The sequence below is a fragment of the Dendropsophus ebraccatus genome, chromosome 1 (genome assembly GCF_027789765.1).
Source record: "Dendropsophus ebraccatus isolate aDenEbr1 chromosome 1, aDenEbr1.pat, whole genome shotgun sequence".
Lineage (NCBI taxonomy): Eukaryota > Metazoa > Chordata > Amphibia > Anura > Hylidae > Dendropsophus > Dendropsophus ebraccatus.
Genome location: NC_091454.1, coordinates 214,983,842 through 215,005,865, shown reverse-complemented (window position 1 = coordinate 215,005,865; position 22,024 = coordinate 214,983,842). Strand labels below are relative to the sequence as shown.

General features: G+C 44.4%; 1 protein-coding gene across 1 annotated transcript in view; it reads left to right on the top strand.

Annotated features, from left to right (window-relative positions):
• The window catches only part of IL27RA (interleukin 27 receptor subunit alpha), a 36,283-nt gene extending 14,901 nt beyond the window's left edge, over positions 1–21,382 (top strand). The window contains exons 3-14 of the mRNA XM_069978799.1: positions 7,578–7,695; positions 7,775–7,929; positions 8,348–8,493; positions 9,096–9,249; positions 9,849–9,916; positions 10,257–10,443; positions 11,257–11,454; positions 12,632–12,733; positions 13,444–13,596; positions 15,383–15,502; positions 15,600–15,778; positions 19,872–21,382. Of these exons, the coding sequence (XP_069834900.1) occupies positions 7,578–7,695; positions 7,775–7,929; positions 8,348–8,493; positions 9,096–9,249; positions 9,849–9,916; positions 10,257–10,443; positions 11,257–11,454; positions 12,632–12,733; positions 13,444–13,596; positions 15,383–15,502; positions 15,600–15,778; positions 19,872–20,078 (1,787 nt within the window). The 3' untranslated portion in view covers positions 20,079–21,382. The remainder of the gene's footprint in view (positions 1–7,577; positions 7,696–7,774; positions 7,930–8,347; positions 8,494–9,095; positions 9,250–9,848; positions 9,917–10,256; positions 10,444–11,256; positions 11,455–12,631; positions 12,734–13,443; positions 13,597–15,382; positions 15,503–15,599; positions 15,779–19,871) is intronic.
• The last annotated feature ends 642 nt before the right edge of the window (positions 21,383–22,024 follow it).

The following is a 22,024-nucleotide window of genomic DNA, read 5'->3' as shown; positions in this document are numbered from 1 at the left end:
ATTATAGTAGTTATATTCCTGTCTATAGGAGAGGATAGACGTGTGCTTGTGAGCTCCCTGAGGGGAGGAGGCATGGCTTCTGACCCAGGAGGAGGGGAGGGAAGCTGGGCTGATGATCCTGGGAGAGTCCAGGGTCTGGAGTGCGGCCTGCAGCATGGAGCTGGTGGAAGTGGAGATTTGGACATGGTGGCTGGTGAGTCTTCAGAATCTTGCAATGTTGTTGGATTTAACAGAAAAGTTACAAGGAAAAATATATTTATGCTGGAAATGCAGATTGGCAAATTGAAAGATGAAATTAAGAAAGAGACTGATCCTAAAGTAAAGTTGATGAAATGTGAAAGGCTGGATGATTGTAGACGTGAGCTGGCCATAATGAAGGGCAGACTGGATGAGGGAACAAACACCGCACCCAAAGTGGAAAACTGGGCGATTGAGAGAAAGAGAGAGGCCAGAGCCCAAGGTATGAGAAGGAGACTGAGAGACATTATTAACAAAAAAGATATTAACTATGACACAGTATATGACATTGTGGACCAGGGAAAACTTGTGAGATTTGGGGGAGCAGCTACTGAGGAATCGCTGCACTCCGCCAAAAAATGGCGGATCTGTAGAAAACATTGACAGTGATGATGATGCAGAGAGTTCTGTGCCAGCCAGCAAGGGGTTAAACGCAGAGGATTCTGACTGTAATTCAGGTCATATGAGTAAGAATGACTCCACTATGCAGCAAAGTACTGACATTGTATATGATACCCCACTGAACAGTGGGAGTGTGAGCCGGCTAATGCCAGAGCCAACCGCACAGCCTGCAGCACACAGTATACAGGACACTCTGCAGCACACAGTATACAGGACACTCTGCAGCCTGCAGCACACAGTATACAGGACTCTCTGCAGCCTGCAGCACACAGTGTACAGGACTCTCTGCGGCCTGCAGCACACAGTGTACGGGACTCTCTGCGGCCTGAAGCACACAGTATACAGGACTCTCTGCGGCCTGAAGCACACAGTGTGCAGGACTCTCTGCGGCCTGCAGCACAAAGTATACAGGACTCTCTGCAGCCTGCAGCACACAGTGTACGGGACTCTCTGCAGCCTGAAGCACACAGTATACAGGACTCTCTGCGGCCTGAAGCACACAGTATACAGGACTCTCTGCGACCTGCAGCACACAGTATACAGGACTCTCTGCGGCCTGCAGCACACGGTGTACGGGGCTCTCTGCGGCCTGCAGGGAGTAGAGTAAAGGGTGCACAGCCACCAGTAGCACACACAGTTGGATCAGCAGGACAGCCTGGTGTCAGTAATCCTGTGGAGAGGCCCAGCACTGATCCCTCTGCCGGCAGACCTCAGTACAGACTGTTCTCCAGTGTTACAGGGTCAGCTAACCCCACACCGCAGAGGAGGAATGCGGTAAGGATCCGGTATACGGGTCCAGAAGATAGCATCCCCTCTAGACTGTACATTGGAAAAGTTTTATTAAAAGAGTTTATGCGGTTTGAGGCCTCGGAGGTGTATGCCCTAATCCATATCCCCTCCACCAGAATCTATGATATCAGCTTTAAGCTGCAGTATAGTCTGGACTTATTCTGGAATATCTACAATCATACTAAAGGTCACAAGATGTGGGAACCCCTCCAGGTAATATAGTTGTCCAAGCCTCAGGTAGTGACCGTCACCATCCTGTTCCAGTCCGAGGTGGTGGCTCTGGCGGATCTAATCCACTGGCTGACCCGGCAGTGTGATGTGAAGAGCCATCCGGCTAAAATATACGATGAGGAGGGGATTTGGAATGGTGGGTATACAGTAAAGATTCAGCTCCGGCGAGAGAGTGGCATGACCAAACACCTACCACACTCCTTTTACCTGGGCTCAGAGCGTGGGATATGCTATTACCCAGGTCAGCCACGTCTTTGCCATAGATGTGGGGGCCGACACCTGGCCATGAACTGTTCTCGTATCAAGTGCTCGTTATGTGGACAGTTTGGGCATGGAAAGGAGGATTGTACGGGCCCGGTCATCTGTAATCTGTGCTCTGGCCCAGGTCACACATTCAAAGATTGTCCACATGCAGAACACAATAAGTGTAATGAGACCCTCATCGAGGCCATGGAGGAAGAGCAGGAGGACGTCACTGAAAGTGTGGGCATAGCCCCAGAAGTCGCCAGTACCAGTACTAATGTCAAACAAGGTACCAGTGACCCTGCTGCAGTGCCTCATGTTCTGTCTATGGATGCTGCACCACATGTACCAGCAGACAATGTAGATTAACCATCTATGGATGCTGCACTAATCACTGCGGAGCCTGAAGTATTATCCACCAGTACAGAGTCTGCTAGTCCACCTAGGGATGCTGCACAAAAAGTATCAGCAGCAACAACTGACTTACCACCTGCGGATGCTGCACAACAACTCTCATCAGCCACTGACATACCACCTGCGGATGCTGCACAACAACTCTCATCAGCCACTGACATACCACCTGCGGATGCTGCACAACAACTCTCATCAGCCACTGACATACCACCTGCGGATGCTGCACAACAACTCTCATCAGCCACTGACATACCACCTGCGGATGCTGCACAACAACTCTCATCAGCCACTGACCTACCACCTGCGGATGCTGCACAACAACTCTCATCAGCCACTGAAGAGACAAGTAAAGTGCTCAGACAACCAGTCACTAAACCCTCCAAACAGCAGCCCAGCATCTCTACAGATCCAGCTGCAAATACCCGTGTAGATGATGACGGGTTCCAGATCGTAAAAAGAAAAAACACAACAGTGGATTCCTCTAGAAAGATCACTGCAACCAAGAAGCCAGCTGAGCCGCCAGCGCTGGAGATCACCTCTGGAAGGTACAGTGCTCTGGGAGAAGAAGAGCAGGAGACAACAATAGAACAAGTTCCCTCAACCCTTCCTGATGATGACCCTGAACCCTCAGTGTCCACCAAGAGATGGGGAACTACAGGTCACAGCAGTGGAAGGAGAAAAAGGACTAAGAAGGCCAAGTGACCTGAATGAGACTGAGACTCAGCTCTATCAATGTAAACAGTGTGAGGACTAAGAGCCGGCGACAGGCGATCTACCAGCTTCTGTCTCAGGAGAGATCTGACATCTTCTTCCTTCAGACTTATCTGAAGAGCAGCGCTCATGTGTTTGCGGCCAGGAAAGACTGGAGACATGGCCCATCGTTCTGGTCCTTTGGGCTTGTTTTACATCTAAGGTGTTTATATTGTGCGGTGACTTTAATAGTGTCGCATGTAATGTGGACCGGTCCAGTAGTCATAAGAGACTGAGATATGATGAGACCTTTCTCAATACTGTAGTGCAGCAGGCTCATCTAGTAGATCCCTATAGCTCACAGTGTAGCGGTAAAGCTTACACCTACCATAAGGCAGGGAACGCCAGCAGAATAGACCGAGTGTATGTGAAGAGAGACATGATGTGTTCTCAGTACAGGATCAGCCCCATAGAGTTCTGACCATTGTATGGTGAGTGTGACCTTGGACCTGGCTCATGCTGTGCTTTATGGTAGAGGTTACTGGAAGGTGAACAGCTCGGTGCTGCAGGATCCGGAGTTTGTGGAGGCTTTTACCACCTTCTATAGTGACCGCAGGACCACCCAGTGTATGTTTGATGATACAGCCGAGTGGTGGGAGTGCATGAAAGGGGACATCAAGCAGTTTATTATGGGGGCAGCCAGGAGACGCAGTAATGTGCAGTATATGAGGTATTCTGCCCTCAGATTGCAGCTCAGCCGCATGTACAGCAGGATGAATGGTGGAGAGAATGTGGACAGTAAGAAGGTCAGCGAGGTGAAGCAGAAGATGAGGGATCTGCAGTATGACCGCCTCAAATCTCTCAAGGCCGAGGGAAAGTATGACAATTGGGGGGTTCACACCCCGGACCCCTTCATTGCCTGCAAGAACAGAGTCAGCAGGAAGCTTATGACCTCCTTATTAGATGATGGCGGGAAGGAGCAGTCGGGGCAGGAGAACCTCAGTAACATCATCAGTGAATCAGTGACCCCCTACAGGCAGATAGCATGACTGACCCCATAACTGAGGCTGAGGTAAAGAGGAGCATAGATTCCCTGAAGAGCAACAAGAGTCCGGGGCTGGACGGCCTCACCAGTGAGTTATATAAGACGTTCAGGGACCTGTTAGCCCCAGACCTGGTGCAGGTGTATAATGACTCCCTCTCTGCTGGACGGCCTCACCAGTGAGTTATATAAGACGTTCAGGGACCTGTTAGCCCCAGACCTGGTGCAGGTGTATAATGACTCCCTCTCTGCTGGGCGGCCTCACCAGTGAGTTATATAAGACGTTCAGGGACCTGTTAGCCCCAGACCTGGTGCAGGTATATAATGACTCCCTCTCTGCTGGGCGGCCTCACCAGTGAGTTATATAAGACGTTCAGGGACCTGTTAGCCCCAGACCTGGTGCAGGTGTATAATGACTCCCTCTCTGCTGGACGGCCTCACCAGTGAGTTATATAAGACGTTCAGGGACCTGTTAGCCCCAGACCTGGTGCAGGTGTATAATGACTCCCTCTCTGCTGGGCGGCCTCACCAGTGAGTTATATAAGACGTTCAGGGACCTGTTAGCCCCAGACCTGGTGCAGGTGTATAATGACTCCCTCTCTGCTGGACGGCCTCACCAGTGAGTTATATAAGACGTTCAGGGACCTGTTAGCCCCAGACCTGGTGCAGGTGTATAATGACTCCCTCTCTGCTGGGCGGCTGCTCCAGTCACAATATACATCTGTGCTGGTCCTTTTGGCCTAGAAAGGTAATTTAAAAGATATCAGAAACTGGCGTCCATTATCTCTACTAAACACTGATTATAAGATTCTGGCTAAGATCCTGTACTATAGACTGAGTGATGTAACAGATCAGCTGATCATATCCAGCCAAACCTGCGGGGTGCAAGGTCGATCAATAGATGACTCTTTATTGCTGGTAAGAGAAACCATTACCTACATGAAGCAGCATAAGGTGGGGGCTTATGTCATAGGCCTAGATCAGAGTAAGGCATTCGATAGAGTCCACCATGACTATCTGTACCGTGTGTTGTTGGAGTATGGGCTTCCTGCCGGCTTTGTACAGTGGCTGCGGATCTTGTATAGAGAGGCGGTAAGCCAGCCACTAGTCAATGGTCACCTAGTAAATCCCTTCAGGATTCTGTCCGGTGTGAGGCAAGGCTGCCCACTCAGCCCGCTATTATATGTCTTCAGCCTAGATCCTTTCTTAAGGAAGTTGCAGGAGAACAGGGAGTTTACAGGCCTGAGATGTCACCTGCGGGATAAGGTGGAGGTGAAGTTTTGCGCATACGCAGATGATGTCACTGTTCTGTTGTCTTCTAGGCAGGATTGTTTGGCCTTAGAGCAGGAGATTTCGGCATTTTCCAGTGTGTCTAACTCTGCTGTAAACATGGAGAAGAGTGAGGCCTTGTGGTTGGGCAGTAACAATGGTGTCTTCCCGGTGCCCTTCAAGATGGTGCAGGATAAGATTAGGATCCTTGGTGTTGTGTTTGGGGATGTGGATGAAGGGAAGGGGAACTGGGAGGAGAAGCTGCTGGAGTGTGAGCGGAGGGTGCAGAGCTGGAAGCATTGGAGGCTGGCATATCAGGAGAAGATCCGCCTGGTAAAAACCTTCCTGCTGCCCATCTTCCTCTATCTCAGTGTGGTATTCCCTGTGCCTAATAATCTGTTACCCAGACTAACAAACACCTTCTTCCACTTCTTGTGGGGTAGCAGGGTACATGTTGTGAGAAGGAACATTGTCTATCTCCCCCATAAGGAGGGGGGTCTCTCCATGCCTTGCCCCGAGCTCTTCTTCAGTCTAATGTTCCTGATGAAGAATTTCTCCTTCTGTAAAATCTCTGTGGAGAAGCCATGGTGTAGTTTGTTCAGGAACCAGATCCATCAGTTCTTGTCTGTGTGGTCGGTGGGTGGCCCCATTAAGAGGATCTGCGGGCGGGTTAAGTGCAGCGTGTCCTGGTACAGTGTGCAAGTGATCAGTAAGATTATTAGATGGGGGATCCTATATGAGGACATCCGAGCACTCACTAGGAAGGAGATGTATAATAACCTTCTCAGGTCTCAGTTTAAGGTCCAGATAGAATTGAGGGGTGCCCCAAACCTTGAGGTGAGGCAGGCCGCAAAAATCCTATCAGACCCTAGAGTCCCCCTTCATATGAGAGACGTGGCCTGGCTGGGATTCCATGGCAAGATGTATGTCAGAGAAAATCTGAAGTGTAGGAACGTTCCAGACCGATCCTGTCCTAGAGAAGAGTGTGGCCAGATGACTGAGACCATGGAGCATCTGCTGTTAGAGTGCCCCTTTAGTGTAGAGGTATGGGAGGCTGTGTCCCTGTCTCTGAAACTCCATCATCTTGTGGGACAGCCGTACTATCAGTTGCTGTATGGACAATTTTCTCCAGGGCTTGGTAATTATAACAGGAGTACTCTATATGTGATAAATATGGTGACCATTTACCATCTGTGGTGTGCTCGCTGCTGCCTGGTCATCAATAAGGAAAGTATCTCCTGCCATAAAGTCACATGTAACATCATAGAGTCTCTAAAGACTGTATATAAGAGAGACCTGAAATGTGACCCACACAATGTGTATTGGAGAAACATCCATGTGTCATGTTTTCTGTAATGTTATCAAGTAATGTAACAATATCTTTATTTTCTATGATTTTAATGTAAATACACTGTAATAATTTGGTGTAAGTTTTAAATAAAAAGATCATTATAGTAGTTATATTCCTGTATATAGGAGTAGTATTATAGTAGTTATATTCTTGTACATAGGGGGCAGTATTATAGTAGTTATATTCTTGTATATAGGGGCAGTATTATAGTAGTTATATTCCCGTATATAGTAGCAGTATTATAGTAGTTATATTCTTGTATATAGGTGGCAGTATTATAGTAGTTATATTCTTGTATATAGGGGCAGTATTATAGTAGTTATAGTCTTGTATATAGGAGCAGTATTATAGTAGTTATACACGAACTGGAGAGAATGGAACCGCTGCACATCCCATCTATGGCTGATACTAATGCCGCTAGGCCTATATTAAAAATCAACACCAGAGTGCCGCTAGGCCTAGGTGGGGAAGGTGCTGGCCGGGTTTTGGTGGGGCTTTTTGGGTCTGGTCCTGTGACATTGGGGTTGCAGGGCCATTCCATGGCCTCCCTTCCCTGCACGTGCACGCTTTGCGGGGTTGGCGGTCGCTGACCGACACGGTGTGGATTTAGCGTAGGGACCCATGTGGACCAGGGGACCTGCACGGTGGTACACGGGGCAATATGGCTTGATCAATTCATATACAGACACTCTGGTGTTGATTTTTAATATAGGCCTAGCGGCATTAGTATCAGCCATAGATGGGATGTGCAGCGGTTCCATTCTCTCCAGTTCGTATTATAGTAGTTATATTCTGTACATAGAAGCCGTATTATTATAGGATATATGTGTACAGGAGGCAGGCCCTGCAGCATTGATCTATGTGTGCCTCTACCTGTTTCTCAGTGACTTTATTCTCTTTTATAATCAGGGCTCTTCCATGACTGCTCGGTCTGTTGTGTAATTCAAGACGAGATTAGAAACCTAAACTGTTCATGGAGAAGTGAGGTCAGGACTGAGCACTCAGTATCATTGAAGAATCTTAAAAAGTAAGTGTGCAGCAGATCACACACACATCTGTGGACTTGTCTTTGAGGTAATAATCCGTCCTTTATTTGCTTCCTTTAGTCCTGATGAACCTCCTTTTCTCTTTAACGTTACCCAAAACTGGTTGCTAATCCCACGGAAAGATCTGGTGATAGATCATGAGTATCATCTCACATTGAGTGGAGGAGGCAAGAATCACACTCACAACTTCACCTACAGTGACTATGGACATAACAGTAAGTATACAACACTCACAGCTAAGGCTTTGTCAGTCGTTCTCTCTCTCTCTCTCTCTCTCTCTCTCTCTCTTTCTTTCTCTCTCACTTCCCCTCTCCTGCCCAGAGCATATGGTAAGCCCCACCCCAACTTCTTGTAATCTGTCTTGCTGAGGCTGCTTCTAGAGACAGATATCCCCTGACAACAGGCAGTGGGAAGCAGATTACAGGGAAGAGAGACATTTAGGGATTGTTTACATGGCCAAATATAAAGACCTATGAAAAAGACACTGAACAAGCAGGGTTTACGAGGAGGATTTAGTTTTGAAGCCTACAGAATTGTGAATGCAGCTCTGAAGTATAATACAACTCAGGACATTGAGAAAGGGATACATTTCAGCAGGAATGTCTGCTCATGAAATTCTCTCATCTCTGGCAGTATTCATAAGACCTCCGCTGCTTAATTCTTCCATTTCGGAAAGTAATGGTCTAGAAGTTACCTGGAAACATCCAGAGGAATGGAAGCTGGAGCAACCGCCGGTGGAGCTGAGGTATCGCATACTGGGACCTCACAACTGGATGGAGGTTAGTAACGTGGGGTGGTAACGTATGGTGGTATATAGCATTATAGATTTTATTGTATACTCCTACTGAATTCAGTGTATACCAGTATGCAGTAACCCCTACTACCCTAGACCACCAGGGAAGCTGGCATTAATACCTCTACAACCCTAGACCACCAGGAAAGCTAACATTTATACCTTTACTACCCTAGACCACCAGGGAAGCTGGCAATAACACCACTACAACCCTATACCACCAGAAAGCTGACATTAATACCTCTACTACCCTAGACTACCAGGGAAGCTGGCATTAATACCTCTACTACCCTAGACCACCAGGAAAGATGGAATTAACACCTCTACAACCCTGGACCACCAGGAAAGCTGGCATTAATACCTCTACTACCCTAGACCACCAGGGAAGCTGGCATTAATACCTCTACAACCCTAGACCACCAAGGAAGCTGGCATTAATACCTCTACAACCCTAGACCACCAGGGAAACTTGCAATAACATCTCTACAACCATAGACCACCAGGGAAGCTAGCATTAACACCTCTACAACCCTAGACCACCAGAAAAGCTGGCATTAACATCTTATTGTTCTGATCCAAAAACTACAGGTAGATGGCAGTGACCTGGAGGAAACTAGATACGTACTGGATGACCCTGTACCGTACACACAGTATGAGTTCCAGATCCGATATCTACCAGATGAGAATAATAATAAAGGAAGTCCATGGAGCGAGAGTCACATCCTAACTAGTCCTGAGATGGGTAAGAGGAGCCCATTGCTGCACCTGTCTGTCTTTCAGGTCTAGACTCTTATACCACATGTTATACTGCCAGTCCCTTCACCCATCACTGCTCTTTGGCCATAGACATTTGCATCTCCAGTTCTTCCAGTTAACTTCAGCAGAGGGATCGGCAGCTGCCAATATATTTAATGTCGCTTATGTCAAACAGGTATCTAACCTGCCCACTGCCACCAATGGTAAATGTCTTTCCTGGAAGCCACCATAGAAATTAGGTAGTAGCCTGGATTTAGACCATCACACCATTACTGTTCACGACTACAAGCCCTACTGTCTGTATCTCCACTAGTTGTCACCTTCTCTATGTATATATGTCCATCACTTTAGGAGTAGAAAGTCCAAGTCCACTCCTCAGCACCAATATATATATATATATATATATATATATATATATATATATATATATATATATGCATCACCTCACCATACACCACCAGGTCCTTGTGCCTTCATGTTCTCAACCTCCATCCCCCCCACCTCTTTCACCATTTCCCTCTTCAGTCTTCATCACATCCTCCAATCTCACCATCTCATGTCATCTCTCATCTTCCCCCCTCTCAGTTCCTAATGGAAGTGTCGATATATGGAGAAGTTTGCAGAATGGATCTTCACTTCTAGTAATGTGGAAGGTAAAGTTGTGTTGTTTTGTCGGTTGCCCTTGGAAACAGACTACAGTTTATCTCCACTCCTGTTGTCAGGCATATAAGCTGACAGTGTTGATGTAGCTATGTACATTGACTTCCCACAATGCCCTGCCCAGGATGCCAGGGAAATGCAAACTGTAGCTTTAGATGTAATAGAGAAGAAATCATAATGCGCCCCAACAATCCTACAGAGGGCACTGCACTCTGCTGCTCTGCATTGTGGAAGATGTATTTCTCATCAACGTACAGTTCACGGTATAAAAATGACATGATCGATAGAGGAGAACATGGCGGTGACTCTGATACCTTCTCTTTGTTATCGCAGCCATTGGACCAGGACTCTGCTAGAGGCAAAATCCTTGGTTACCAGGTGACTTACGGGGTGGAGGAGACGATCACTGAGGAGCCATGTTGTAGCAAGGTGCTCCCTGCCCAGTCATCACCAGTGTGTGTCAGAGCCAGGAACTCTGAAGGACTAGGACCCCCAGCGTGTGTGACCCCGCAGTGTACAGGTGATTTATTACTGTCCTATATCCTTATATGTCCAAATACTGTGCTGTATCCTGTAGCTCCTCCTGTCACTGTGCTGTATCCTGTAGCTCCTTCTGTCACTGTGCTGTATGCTGTAGCTCCTCCTGTCACTGTGCTTTTTCCTGTAACTCCTCCTATCACTGTATGCTGTATCCTGTAGCTTCCCGTCACTGTGCTGTATCTGTAACTCCTCCTGTCACTGTGCTGAATGCTGTAGCTCCTCCTGTCACTGTGCTTTTTCCTGTAACTCCTCCTATCACTTTATGTTGTCCTGTAGCTCCTCCTGTCACTGAATGTTATGTAGCTCCTCCTGTCACTGTGCTGTATCCCGAAACTCCTCCTGTCACTGTATGCTGTCCTGTAGCTCCTCCTGACACTATGCTGTATCCTGAAGCTCCTCCTGTCACTGTATGTTATGTAGCTCCTCTTGTCACTGTATGCTGTCCTGTAGCTCCTCCTGACACTATGCTGTATCCTGTAGCTCCTCCTCTCACTTTATGCTGTTCTGTAGCTCCTCTTGTCACTGTATGTTATTCTGTAGCTCCTCCTGTCATTGTATGTTATTCTGTAGCTCCTCCTGTCACTGTATGTTGTCTTGTAGCTCCTCCTGTCACTGTTATTCTGTAGCTCCTCCTGTCACTGTATGTTGTCTTGTAGCTCCTCCTGTCACTGTATGTTATTCTGTAGCTCCTCCTGTCACTGTATGCTGTTCTATAACTCCTCCTGTCTCTGTCTGTTATCTTGTGATTCCTTTTGTTTTCATTGATTATAGTCAGTGACTATTGTTCTTACAGACATATTAGATGCTGCTCCTTTTAGCTGCACAGTCCAGGGAGACGCACAGGGAAGAATCAGTATCCGATGTGATGACCCCCCAAGGATGGACAAGGTCCTGGGCTACATAGTGGAGTGGAGAGAGCTGAGAGAGGACGAGAAGACACAGGTGCACTGGACCAGACATCAGGCACTCACTGAGGCACTACAACTCCCAGGTGAGGGTCTCACAGACATCATGTAAACATATACATCAGTATGTGATCCCCTCTGCCCAGACACATCTGTAGGTATATAGTGCAATATATAGTGCTATACAAGCAGAATTCAATAGCTAATGATTGTGATGCCTGAGTGCAGTATCATTATGTGGGCACTGTATGGCTGTCTTATATAATTACATAGTGGAGATCTTCGAGGAGTTAGTGTTTTTTATGTTATCGTCACTCACTATACAGGGGTATGGTTAGATACGGTATGGTGGTATATGAGCACTGTATACTGATATTATTTGAAGTACTTGTACCCTGTATGGTCACATAGGTTGGCTACTGCATAGCACTGTATGGTGGTATAATATGTATGCAATATATAGGTTGGATAATATGTATGCACTATATGGTGGTATTATATGTATGCACTTTATAGGTAGGATACTGCATAGAACTGTATGGTGGTGTAATATGTATGTACTGTATGGGTTGGATAATAAGTATGCCCTATATGGTAGTATAATATATATGCACTGTATGAGTTGGATACTGCATAGCACTGTATGGTGGTGTAATATGTATGTACTGTATGGGTTGGATACTGCATAGCTTTGTATGGTGGTATAATATATATGCACTGTATGGGTTGGATACTGCATAGCACTATATGGTAGTATAATATATATGCACTGTATGAGTTGGATACTGCATAGCACTGTATGGTGGTGTAATATGTATGCACTGTATGGGTTGGATACTGCATAGCACTGTATGGTGGTGTAATATGTATGCACTGTATGGGTTAGATACAGCATTTCACTGTATGGTGATATAATGTGTATGCACTGTATGGTGATATAATATGTATTCACTGTATGGTGGTATAGTATAATATGTATGTAGTGTATAGGTTGGATACTGCATAGCACTGTATGGTAATATAATATGTATTCACTGTATGGTGGTATAGTATAATATGTATGTAGTGTATAGGTTGGATACTGCATAGCACTGTATGGTATTTTGTGCTCTGTTATTATAATTGTACTCCTGCATGTAACCTTTTATAGGGTTACAGTTTACTGTATATGTTATAGTTGTACTTTTTTAGAGCTAATAACTTTTTTATATTTAGTATACTCTATTACCCCTTTATATAACCCTATACTATGTCTGCCTGCAGGTACCCTTACGTCTGGGGTCCCTTACTCCATCTCAGTGTATGTCCTCTCTAACAGTAGCTGCACCAAGGCCTTCTCCACTGAAGCCTATAGCCAAGAGGAAGGTAAGCGTGTGAGCGTGCACAGCACTTACACCAATAGTGTATTTGTGCTTCCAAAATAACCCTGCATTGTGAACAGTATACAGTATACACAAGGATACACTCTTCAGGCCCCTTCAAATCACTTCTGAGTCCTTATCCACTCCAATTCAGACCCCTCCGAACATTAGGTTCTGCATTAACTTAGAATATAGGCTGGCCATACACCTTAGATACATCCCTCATATGCTTGTATACTCAGCTGGCCTTGTGTTCTACCATCAGAACACAAGGATCAGGCATGTATGTTGAAATTGAACTGCCTGATCCTTCTCTTCCCCGTGTTATCTGGTAGAGTTGATTGGCCACTAGACACATTAGATTTGGTTGTCACACCAAAATAGGTTCAGCTGACTTTATATTAATGGTATTAAAAAGCAAAAACTGAACATGTCCCATTTGGAGCCAACACCCTATTTACATAACAACATTGTCTCCTAAAACCAAACTGTACATAAGAGTTATATAAAGTTTCCTTTATTGCTGAAAAAAAGAAGCAAATGTTAGCACTAACCTATAGGTGGCACTGTTGTTACTGATATTCATATACTTATCATACAGACAGTGAACAACAGGTGGCAGTATAGTCTTCTACCTCTAGGTTTTGATATGAATGCAGGTTCCCATTGTGGCTGAAAGGTTCCTTTTTTTTTCTCTCTATTCTTATCTGCCAGTTCCCACTGCTGCACCATACTTCTTCATCCACACTCTCTCTGATGGAAATGTCCTTGTCTCATGGGAAGAGATACCAATACAGCACAGGAGAGGAATCATTACACATAATAGCATCTACTTGAAAAGCAGGAACCGCTCTGAGCATCATAGAGGTATCCATCATCATTGTTCAAATGACTGCTCCCCCTTTCACTGTATACATAAGCAACTAATACTGGCACCAAATGTGCACCCATTATTGTACTGTTACACTGTGTATAAGGATGACTAAAATTGGACACCTCTTACCATATATCTGCATAAAGGCAACTAGGTTTGGCACCATGTGTGCCCCCATTACTGTCCCTTCTTTATAGGTAACCACTCATGTTCCTTATCATACTATTAAACATAACTATAATAACTCTGTAGATATCCATTGTATACAGGTAAATAACACCCCATGGATACTTCTAACTTCTTTTTTACGTCAGCAAAGTTAATTGTAAATGGCTGATTGGTATCACGTAGGTACCCATTACTGTTCCCTTTCATGTATACAGCCCATCAGTCTGGTTCCCTATTTTTTTTCCTACTACTGTTTCTTCTTCTTAGTCACAGTATTGAAACCACACAGGTGCCCATCACTGTTACTTATCATACTACTGTATATAAGTATTATTACAGAGATATATATATATTCCTCCATGTTGTCAGATTGTATGAAAGTCACTTGTACCGCATGGATACCTCTTTTTTTGGATACTTCTTTTTTTACTTCACTTATTACAATTGGTATATCAAAAGAAGCTATAAAAAGAAGAACCATGTCATGTAGGTACTCATTGCTGTTCCCATCATACTATAAAAGTACTGCACACATATTTATAGACATATTCTCCCAATGTATGCCAGAAGCTACATGGATACATCTAATATAATTGGTATATGAAAGGACATTATAAAAGGATGATTGGCATCACACAGGTACCCATTACTGTTCCTTATCATACTATATATTAATCTCACTGCACACATATCCATACCAACACTCTAAGGGCCCTATTACACAGGGCGATTATCGTGCGAGAAATCATTATATTGTTCAAATTTAAACGATAATTGTTCTGTGTAATTGCAGGCAACGATAGAAAAATCTTTTGTATGTCATTGATTGTTGATTTATATCTAAACCTAAAATTATCGTTAATAATTTGCTAATCATTGGCTGTAATTCCACATTCGTTCGCTCAAGTTCCGTATTTGATTACTAATCGTTCAGTGTAATAGCACATTGTTCATTGTTTTACTCGGATCAGAAGGAGTAAACCATCGTAGTAACGATCGCAATAACGATCATAGTAACGGTCGTAACTAACGACTATCGTTCTGTGTAATATAGTGAGCGATTTCAGGTTCACGATAAAGTATCTAATTTGCGATTGTTTATCGTTATTCGTTAATCGTTAAAAATCGCTTTGTGTAATAGGACCCCAAGGGCCCTATTACACCAGCTGATTATCTGACAGATTTTTTTGAGCCAACGCCAGGAACAGACCATAAACAGTGAACAGGTAACAAAGGATAGACTGAGATTTTCAAATCCATTCCTGGCTTTGGCTTAAAAAAACTGTCAGATAATTTGTTGGTGTAATAGGGCCCTAACATAATAGATAAGTTACTAACTCCACATGAATACTCCTGACTTCTATCCTACATCGATTATTGTAAGTGATATTTCAATGAATATTATAAAAGGATGATTGGCATTGCTTAGGTTCCCATTACTGTTCCCTTTTCTTCACTTATCTCATTTATATTGCATAACCATAGTCATAGGTGGTAGTCATCACTATTCCTTTAAATCCTTACTAATACATAGCACTCTTTTTTAGCCTGTATATTTGCACTGTATATCTTTGGGCCATGGTTTACTGGTAATGCAGTTTTTTTTCCTAGTATCTAACAGGAGTGGTAGCATGTCCCTCTTAGGACTGTCATCAGGCACTGGCTATACTATCTGGATGACGGCTTCAACGAGAGTGGGTGAGGGTCCCCAAAGAATCCTCCAGATTACAGGTATGCACATCAAACCTTCTGCACCAATCCAGTATATATTTAAGTGCCATTGTGTCCTCTTTGGTACTCATCCAACACCTTTTCTTATTATTTTTAGAGAATCGTCACCGTGCGTTGCTCATAGTGGCCATAGTCATCCTCATATTCTTTGTCTGCATAGTCTTTATGTGTTTTTGTGATTGTAAGATCTCATTTTGGCCCAAAATTCCCAAACCGGAGGCTAAATTTAAAGAACTCTTCTTGACATCCAGTGGCAACACGTGGCAACCCCAGGAGGTAGGTACCATTTATGACCAAATCTGTATACATTTTTGTTAGCGCTATTCTTGTGCTTACAATGTGACAGGATGGACAGCCCTGCTCATATATGTACATTATTACAGCGCCCCCTTCTGAGGTTTATTGGAAGAGCTAGGTGGAGCACTGACATATACTAGATAGATGACAGCCAAAGTTAATGTTTAATCCGCAAAGGGCACATGGGGTTTTGCTGATCTGGGCTCTATGTGGGGTGTGCTGGCTACTCTGTTGGCTGTGGTGGGAGACAACGAATAAGCAGACGTCTGCCATTATCCACCCACTTCCCCCATATGTAATGCTGACTCACGTGTTTTATTGTCCCGGCACGTTTCAGACGGGATTGACAAAATGCAGACTCAGATTTCTGTATACTTAGAGTATGTGGAGGGGAGGGGAGCGATGACGTCCTCTGCTTGTTTAGGAAACAGGCAAAACAATTTATCGTTTATTATCCACCGGGATAAGGTTCCTGCTACAATCGATTATAATGCCGCATTCCTAAAGCAAGTGGAGGCAAGAGCTGTGGGAATGTAGTATAAACAGTTCCTGCATATGGGTCTCCAAGACCCTATATATATAAGACAAGTCAAGACAGTGCATGCCATCTTTTCTCTGATGCGTTATGATTAAGTCAGTAACTAAGAAATAAGGTCACTAGGTAAGTCCACTTTAAGGCTATGTTCACACTATGTATGTGTGCGGCTGTATTTTTTATGCGGCTGGAAATGTGCGGCTGAAACTACGGCCGTGGGAAAAAATAGACATGCGGCTGAAAACATACGGTCATTTACTTGGAAATCTGGTTCAACTAAAAATAACAAATAAAATCTTAAGAAAGTGACGCAAACACCTCTGGATGCATCTGGGAAAGCAGGGAACACAGTTTACATGAATTGCTATTACCGGGGTTTGCGATCCTCTGCAGTAATGCCGATGTCTCTCATGGTTAATATATTGAATTAATAAAACACATTTTCGTTGTAATAAACTCCCTTTCATTGTTCAATAATTAAATTTAAACGAAGCCATCATTTTGCAATTAAATATACTGTTAAAATAAATATATATATATAAATAAATGTATATTTATATATATTTATTTTTTGACAGTATATTTAATTGCACAATAATGGATTCGTTTAAATTAAATTATTGAACAACGAAACTGATTTTATTACAACGAAAATGTGTTTTATTAATTAAATATTAATTAGTACAGGAAGCTCCAGTAAGCCGTTAATTCATATTCCCGGCAATAGAGCTTTCTGTACTAATCATCACTTTACTTTAATTAAAGCATCAAATGTTTCTTCTAATTATGTTATCACAATAGCATTATTAGAAGAAACATTTAGAATTATATGTGCGCTCAGCTGATTGGCTGATCGGCTGAGCGCACATATAATTAGCGGGTCCGCAGCACAGTGACTTCATTGTGCTGCGGACCAGCGAAGAGGACACATCGGGGTGAGTATAGAGCTCTCCTCACCCCCTCCCCTGCACTGCACCCATACCAGTAAGGAAGGGGGGTCACTTAACCCCTTCCTTGCTGGGATGGTTGCAGTCTGACATCAGTCTGGCCCCCAAGGGGTTAAGGGGGATGCAATACATCCTCCCTTAACCCCTTGGGGGCCAGACTGTAAGCAGCGATCTGTAAAGATGCTGCATACTGTAAGGAGCACAACACCGCTCACAATGATGGGTGTTGTGCTCCTGTTTGTGTGTTTTTTGTGTGTTTCTCCCTTTTTGTTTTTCAGATATCGGTATCCTGGGGATTACGTCGGATTCCATGGACTACGTCGATGACCAGCGGTTGTTTGTTGTTTTTTTTTAATAAAATGGTCAATGAGGGGTGTGGGGGTGTTTTTATTTGAATAAAAAATTTTTTTAACTTGTGTCTTGTCTTTATTTCTTTACTTTATAGACTTAGTAGTGGAAGCCGTCTAATAGACGGAATCCATTACTAAGTCGGGACCTAGTGTTAGCCGGTATAAAATGGCTAACACTAACCCCCCATTATTACCCCAGTACCCAATGCCACCAGGGGTACTGGGAAGAGCCGTGTGCCAGTGGTCCCGGAGCGTCAAAATTGGTGCTCCTGGACCGGGCGGCAGCAGGCTGGTAAGATTTAGGCTGGGGAGGGCCTAAAACAATGGCTTTTCCCACCCTGGTGTTACCAGGCTGCTGTCGTTTGTTTTTTAACCCAGCTGGTTATAAAAATAGGGGGGACCCTATGCGTTTTAAATTATTTATTTATTTAAAAAAAAAAGCGCATAGGGTCCCCCCTATTTTTATAACCAGCCAGGTTAAAAACCAAACGACAGCAGCCTGGTAACACCAGGGTGGGAAGAGCCATTGGTTTAGGCCCTCCCCAGCCTAAATCTTACCAGCCTGCTGCCGCCCGGTCCAGGAGCGCCAATTTTGACGCTCCGGGACCACTGGCACCCGGCTCTTCCCAGTACCCCTGGTGGCATTGGGTACTGGGGTAATAATAGGGGGTTAGTGTTAGCCATTTTATACCGGCTAACACTAGGCCCCGACTTAGTAATGGATTCCGTCTATTAGACGGCTTCCACTACTAAGTCTATAAAGTAAAGAAATAAAGACAAGACACAAGTTAAAAATTTTTTTTATTCAAATAAAAACACCCCCACACCCCTCATTGACCATTTTATTAAAAAAAAACAACAAACAACCGCTGGTCATCGACGTAGTCCACGGAATCCGACGTAATCCACAGGATACCGATATCTGAAAAACAAAAAGGGAGAAACACACAAAAAACACACAAACAGGAGCACAACACCCATCATTGTGAGCGGTGTTGTGCTCCTTACAGTATGCAGCATCTTTACAGATCGCTGCTTACAGTCTGGCCCCCAAGGGGTTAAGGGAGGATGTATTGCATCCCGCCTTAACCCCTTGGGGGCCAGACTGATGTCAGACTGCACCCATCCCAGCAAGGGGTTAAGTGACCCCCCCTTCCTTGCTGGGATGGGTGCAGTGCAGGGGAGGGGGTGGGGAGAGCTCTATACTCACCCCGATGTGTCCTCTTCGCTGGTCCGCAGCACAATGAAGTCACTGTACTGCGGACCGGCTCTTTATATGTGCGCTCAGCCGATCAGCCAATCAGCTGAGCGCACATATAATTCTAAATGTTTCTTCTAATAATGCTATTGTGATAACATAATTAGAAGAAACATGATGTTTTAATTAAAGTAAAGTGATGATTAGTAAAGAATGCTCTATTGCCGGCAATATGAATTAACGGCTTATGGAGCTTCCTGTACTAATTAATATTTAATTAATAAAACACATTTTCGTTGAAATAAAATCAGTTTCGTTGTTCAATAATTTAATTTAAACGAATCCATCTTTGTGCAATTAAATATACTGTCAAAAAATAAATATATATAAATATACATTTATTTATATATATATTTATTTTAACAGTATATTTAATTGCACAATGATAGATTCGTTAGAATTAAATTATTGAACAACGAAACGGACTTTATTACAAAGAAAATGTGTTTTATTAATTTAATATATTAACTATTAGAGGCATTGGGCATTCGGCATCATTGCCGGCTATTTTTTAAGTAGTCCGTACGGACTGCCTGTCAATCCACCGCCGCATTTCCAGCCGCAAACAATGGTCTTGTTCATTTTTTACGGGTCAGTTTACGATCGGGCCGTAGATTCATACATAGTGTGCACTGTGCAGCCGTATATCGTATACTTTCCAGCGTACGCATGAACCGGAAAAATCCGGCCGATTATTTACCGCCCGCAATACAGCCGCACAGATACAGAGTGTGAACCTAGCCTAAAACAGAATTCCACCTTAAATTATTTCAAGGCTGAATCCTGCCATTTCTGAAGAGCGGGGATCTATAATGTGCCCAAACCTTTTTGTTAAAGCTTTGAAATTCCTGTAAGAAGTAAAAAATGATGAGAGATAATGGGAGAAATGTTTGAACAGTGCCCCCGGAGGTCAGACATTGTAATTACAAGAAACCTCCCATTTCTTATCTAGCACCGTATATATGTGCTTATATTTTTACAGGTTTCCCTTAATCCTCTTATCGAAGTAGTGGAAGAGATAGAGCCTCCACCTCAGCCACCAACACCACCTCCACCACCATCACCACCACTGATAACACCACCATCACCGCCACAGCCATCCACTCTACTTAATAAGGCTCCGGCTTTTACTTCTGGGTATGAAAAACACTTCATGCCAACCCCAGAGGAGATTATGTGCTTGGGGTAAAGGGCGTTTAAAGTTGCCAAAATGGAAAGATACGGTTACCCACCTGGATGGAATGGGCAATGCCAGCCTCCTAAAAGTGCCATGTCAAGTGCCGAAACCAACAGGTTATTTGTGAAATAACACAAAAGACTGATAAACCCAACAACTGGTCCTGTAAACTATCCATGGATGGAGCTTAAGGATTATGAGCGTCATCTGGTGGTGTAACCTGACCACTTGGGCCTTGGTAGGCCAGACTGATTCCATCTGTGTCTTGGATAGACCACTCTGATCCCAGTTGGGCCTCTGGTGGTGTAGTCTGACCCTGATTAGGCTTCCGATGGGCCAGCCTGATCTCAGTTGTGCCTTTGTCTGGCCAGTCTGATGCCATCTGTATTTTGGGTAGACTAGCCAGATCCCAGTTGTGCTTCTGATGGGCTAGTCTGTCTTTATTTAGGCTTCTGATGGGTCTGGTCTCAATTGTACCTTTGGTGGGCCAGTCTGATCCCAGTTGTAATTCTGGTGGGCCAGTCTGATCCCAGTTGTACTTCTGGTGGGCCAGCCTGATCCCGGTTGTACTTCTGGTGGGCCAGCCTGATCCCAGTTGTACTTCTGGTGGGCCAGTCTGATCCCAGTTGTTCTTTCAGTGGGCCACCCTGATCCCAGTTGTACTTCTGGTAGGCCAGCCTGATCCCAGTTGTACTTCTGGTGGGCCAGTCTGATCCCAGTTGTTCTTCTGGTGGGCCACCCTGATCCCAGTTGTACTTCTGGTAGGCCAGCCTGATCCCAGTTGTACTCCCGGTGTGACCCAGTGTGACCATGCTTGGGCTGTCTGACCCTGGTTGGGCCAACAGGGATATTTCTAACATTTTTGGCCTGAAAAAACTGGACTGCATGTTACGGGGCTAAGATCAATGTGATCATCATAGTCATGACCTGGTCACATAGTATTAGATACAATGGTTGCCTACACTGGGATTAAGAACTCATTGTGAGAGGTGTTGATTACAGTCAGATACAGTGTTACTTTTATATGGACATGACGTACGGGATGGGTTGTCCTATAATCTCCCAGGTATGAGGAAGCAATGGTGCTCAACCTGTCCTACAACATCTCCCGTCTATGAGGTGTACACTCTCTCTTTCCATGTTGTGCTCCACCACAGTTTGCACTATAACATTCTGGATTTACATCCACTTTACATATGACTGACCATGTGTATGTGACAATAGCCGCCTGTAACTGTACACACAATATGGTGCTTTGTTTTAGTTATTTTTATTTTTAAATACAGAATAAAAAAATAATTTTTCTAAAAACTAAATGTGTCCTCGAGTCCTCAACTTGGAGAATGTGGAAGGTGATTACTGTTTTTACTAGACTGGAACCTGAATTAAAGCGTTACTGTCACTTTAAAAAACTTTTGACATGTCACACAGACAAGTCCCTGCAGGAGATGAGTTCCACAGACAATTACTAGAGAATCCGACTCTCACAGCAAGTCAGACAAGACGCCTCTCCTCCCTTCCCCTGCCTCTCCCGATATTCTCCTCACGCTGTATGCAGCCTCCGATATTCTCCTCACACTGTATGCAGCCTCCGATATTCTCCTCACACTGTATCCAGCCTCCAATATTCTCCTTATACTGTATGCAGCCTCCGATATTCTCCTCACACTGTATGCAGCCTCCAATATTCTCCTTATACTGTATGCAGCCTCCGATATTCTCCTTATACTGTATGCAGCCTCCGATATTCTCCTCACACTGTATCCAGCCTCCAATATTCTCCTTATACTGTATGCAGCCTCCGATATTCTCCTCACACTGTATGCAGCCTCCGATATTCTCCTTATACTGTATGCAGCCTCCGATATTCTCCTCACACTGTATGCAGCCTCCAATATTCTCCTTATACTGTATGCAGCCTCCGATATTCTCCTCACACTATATGCAGCCTCCGATAT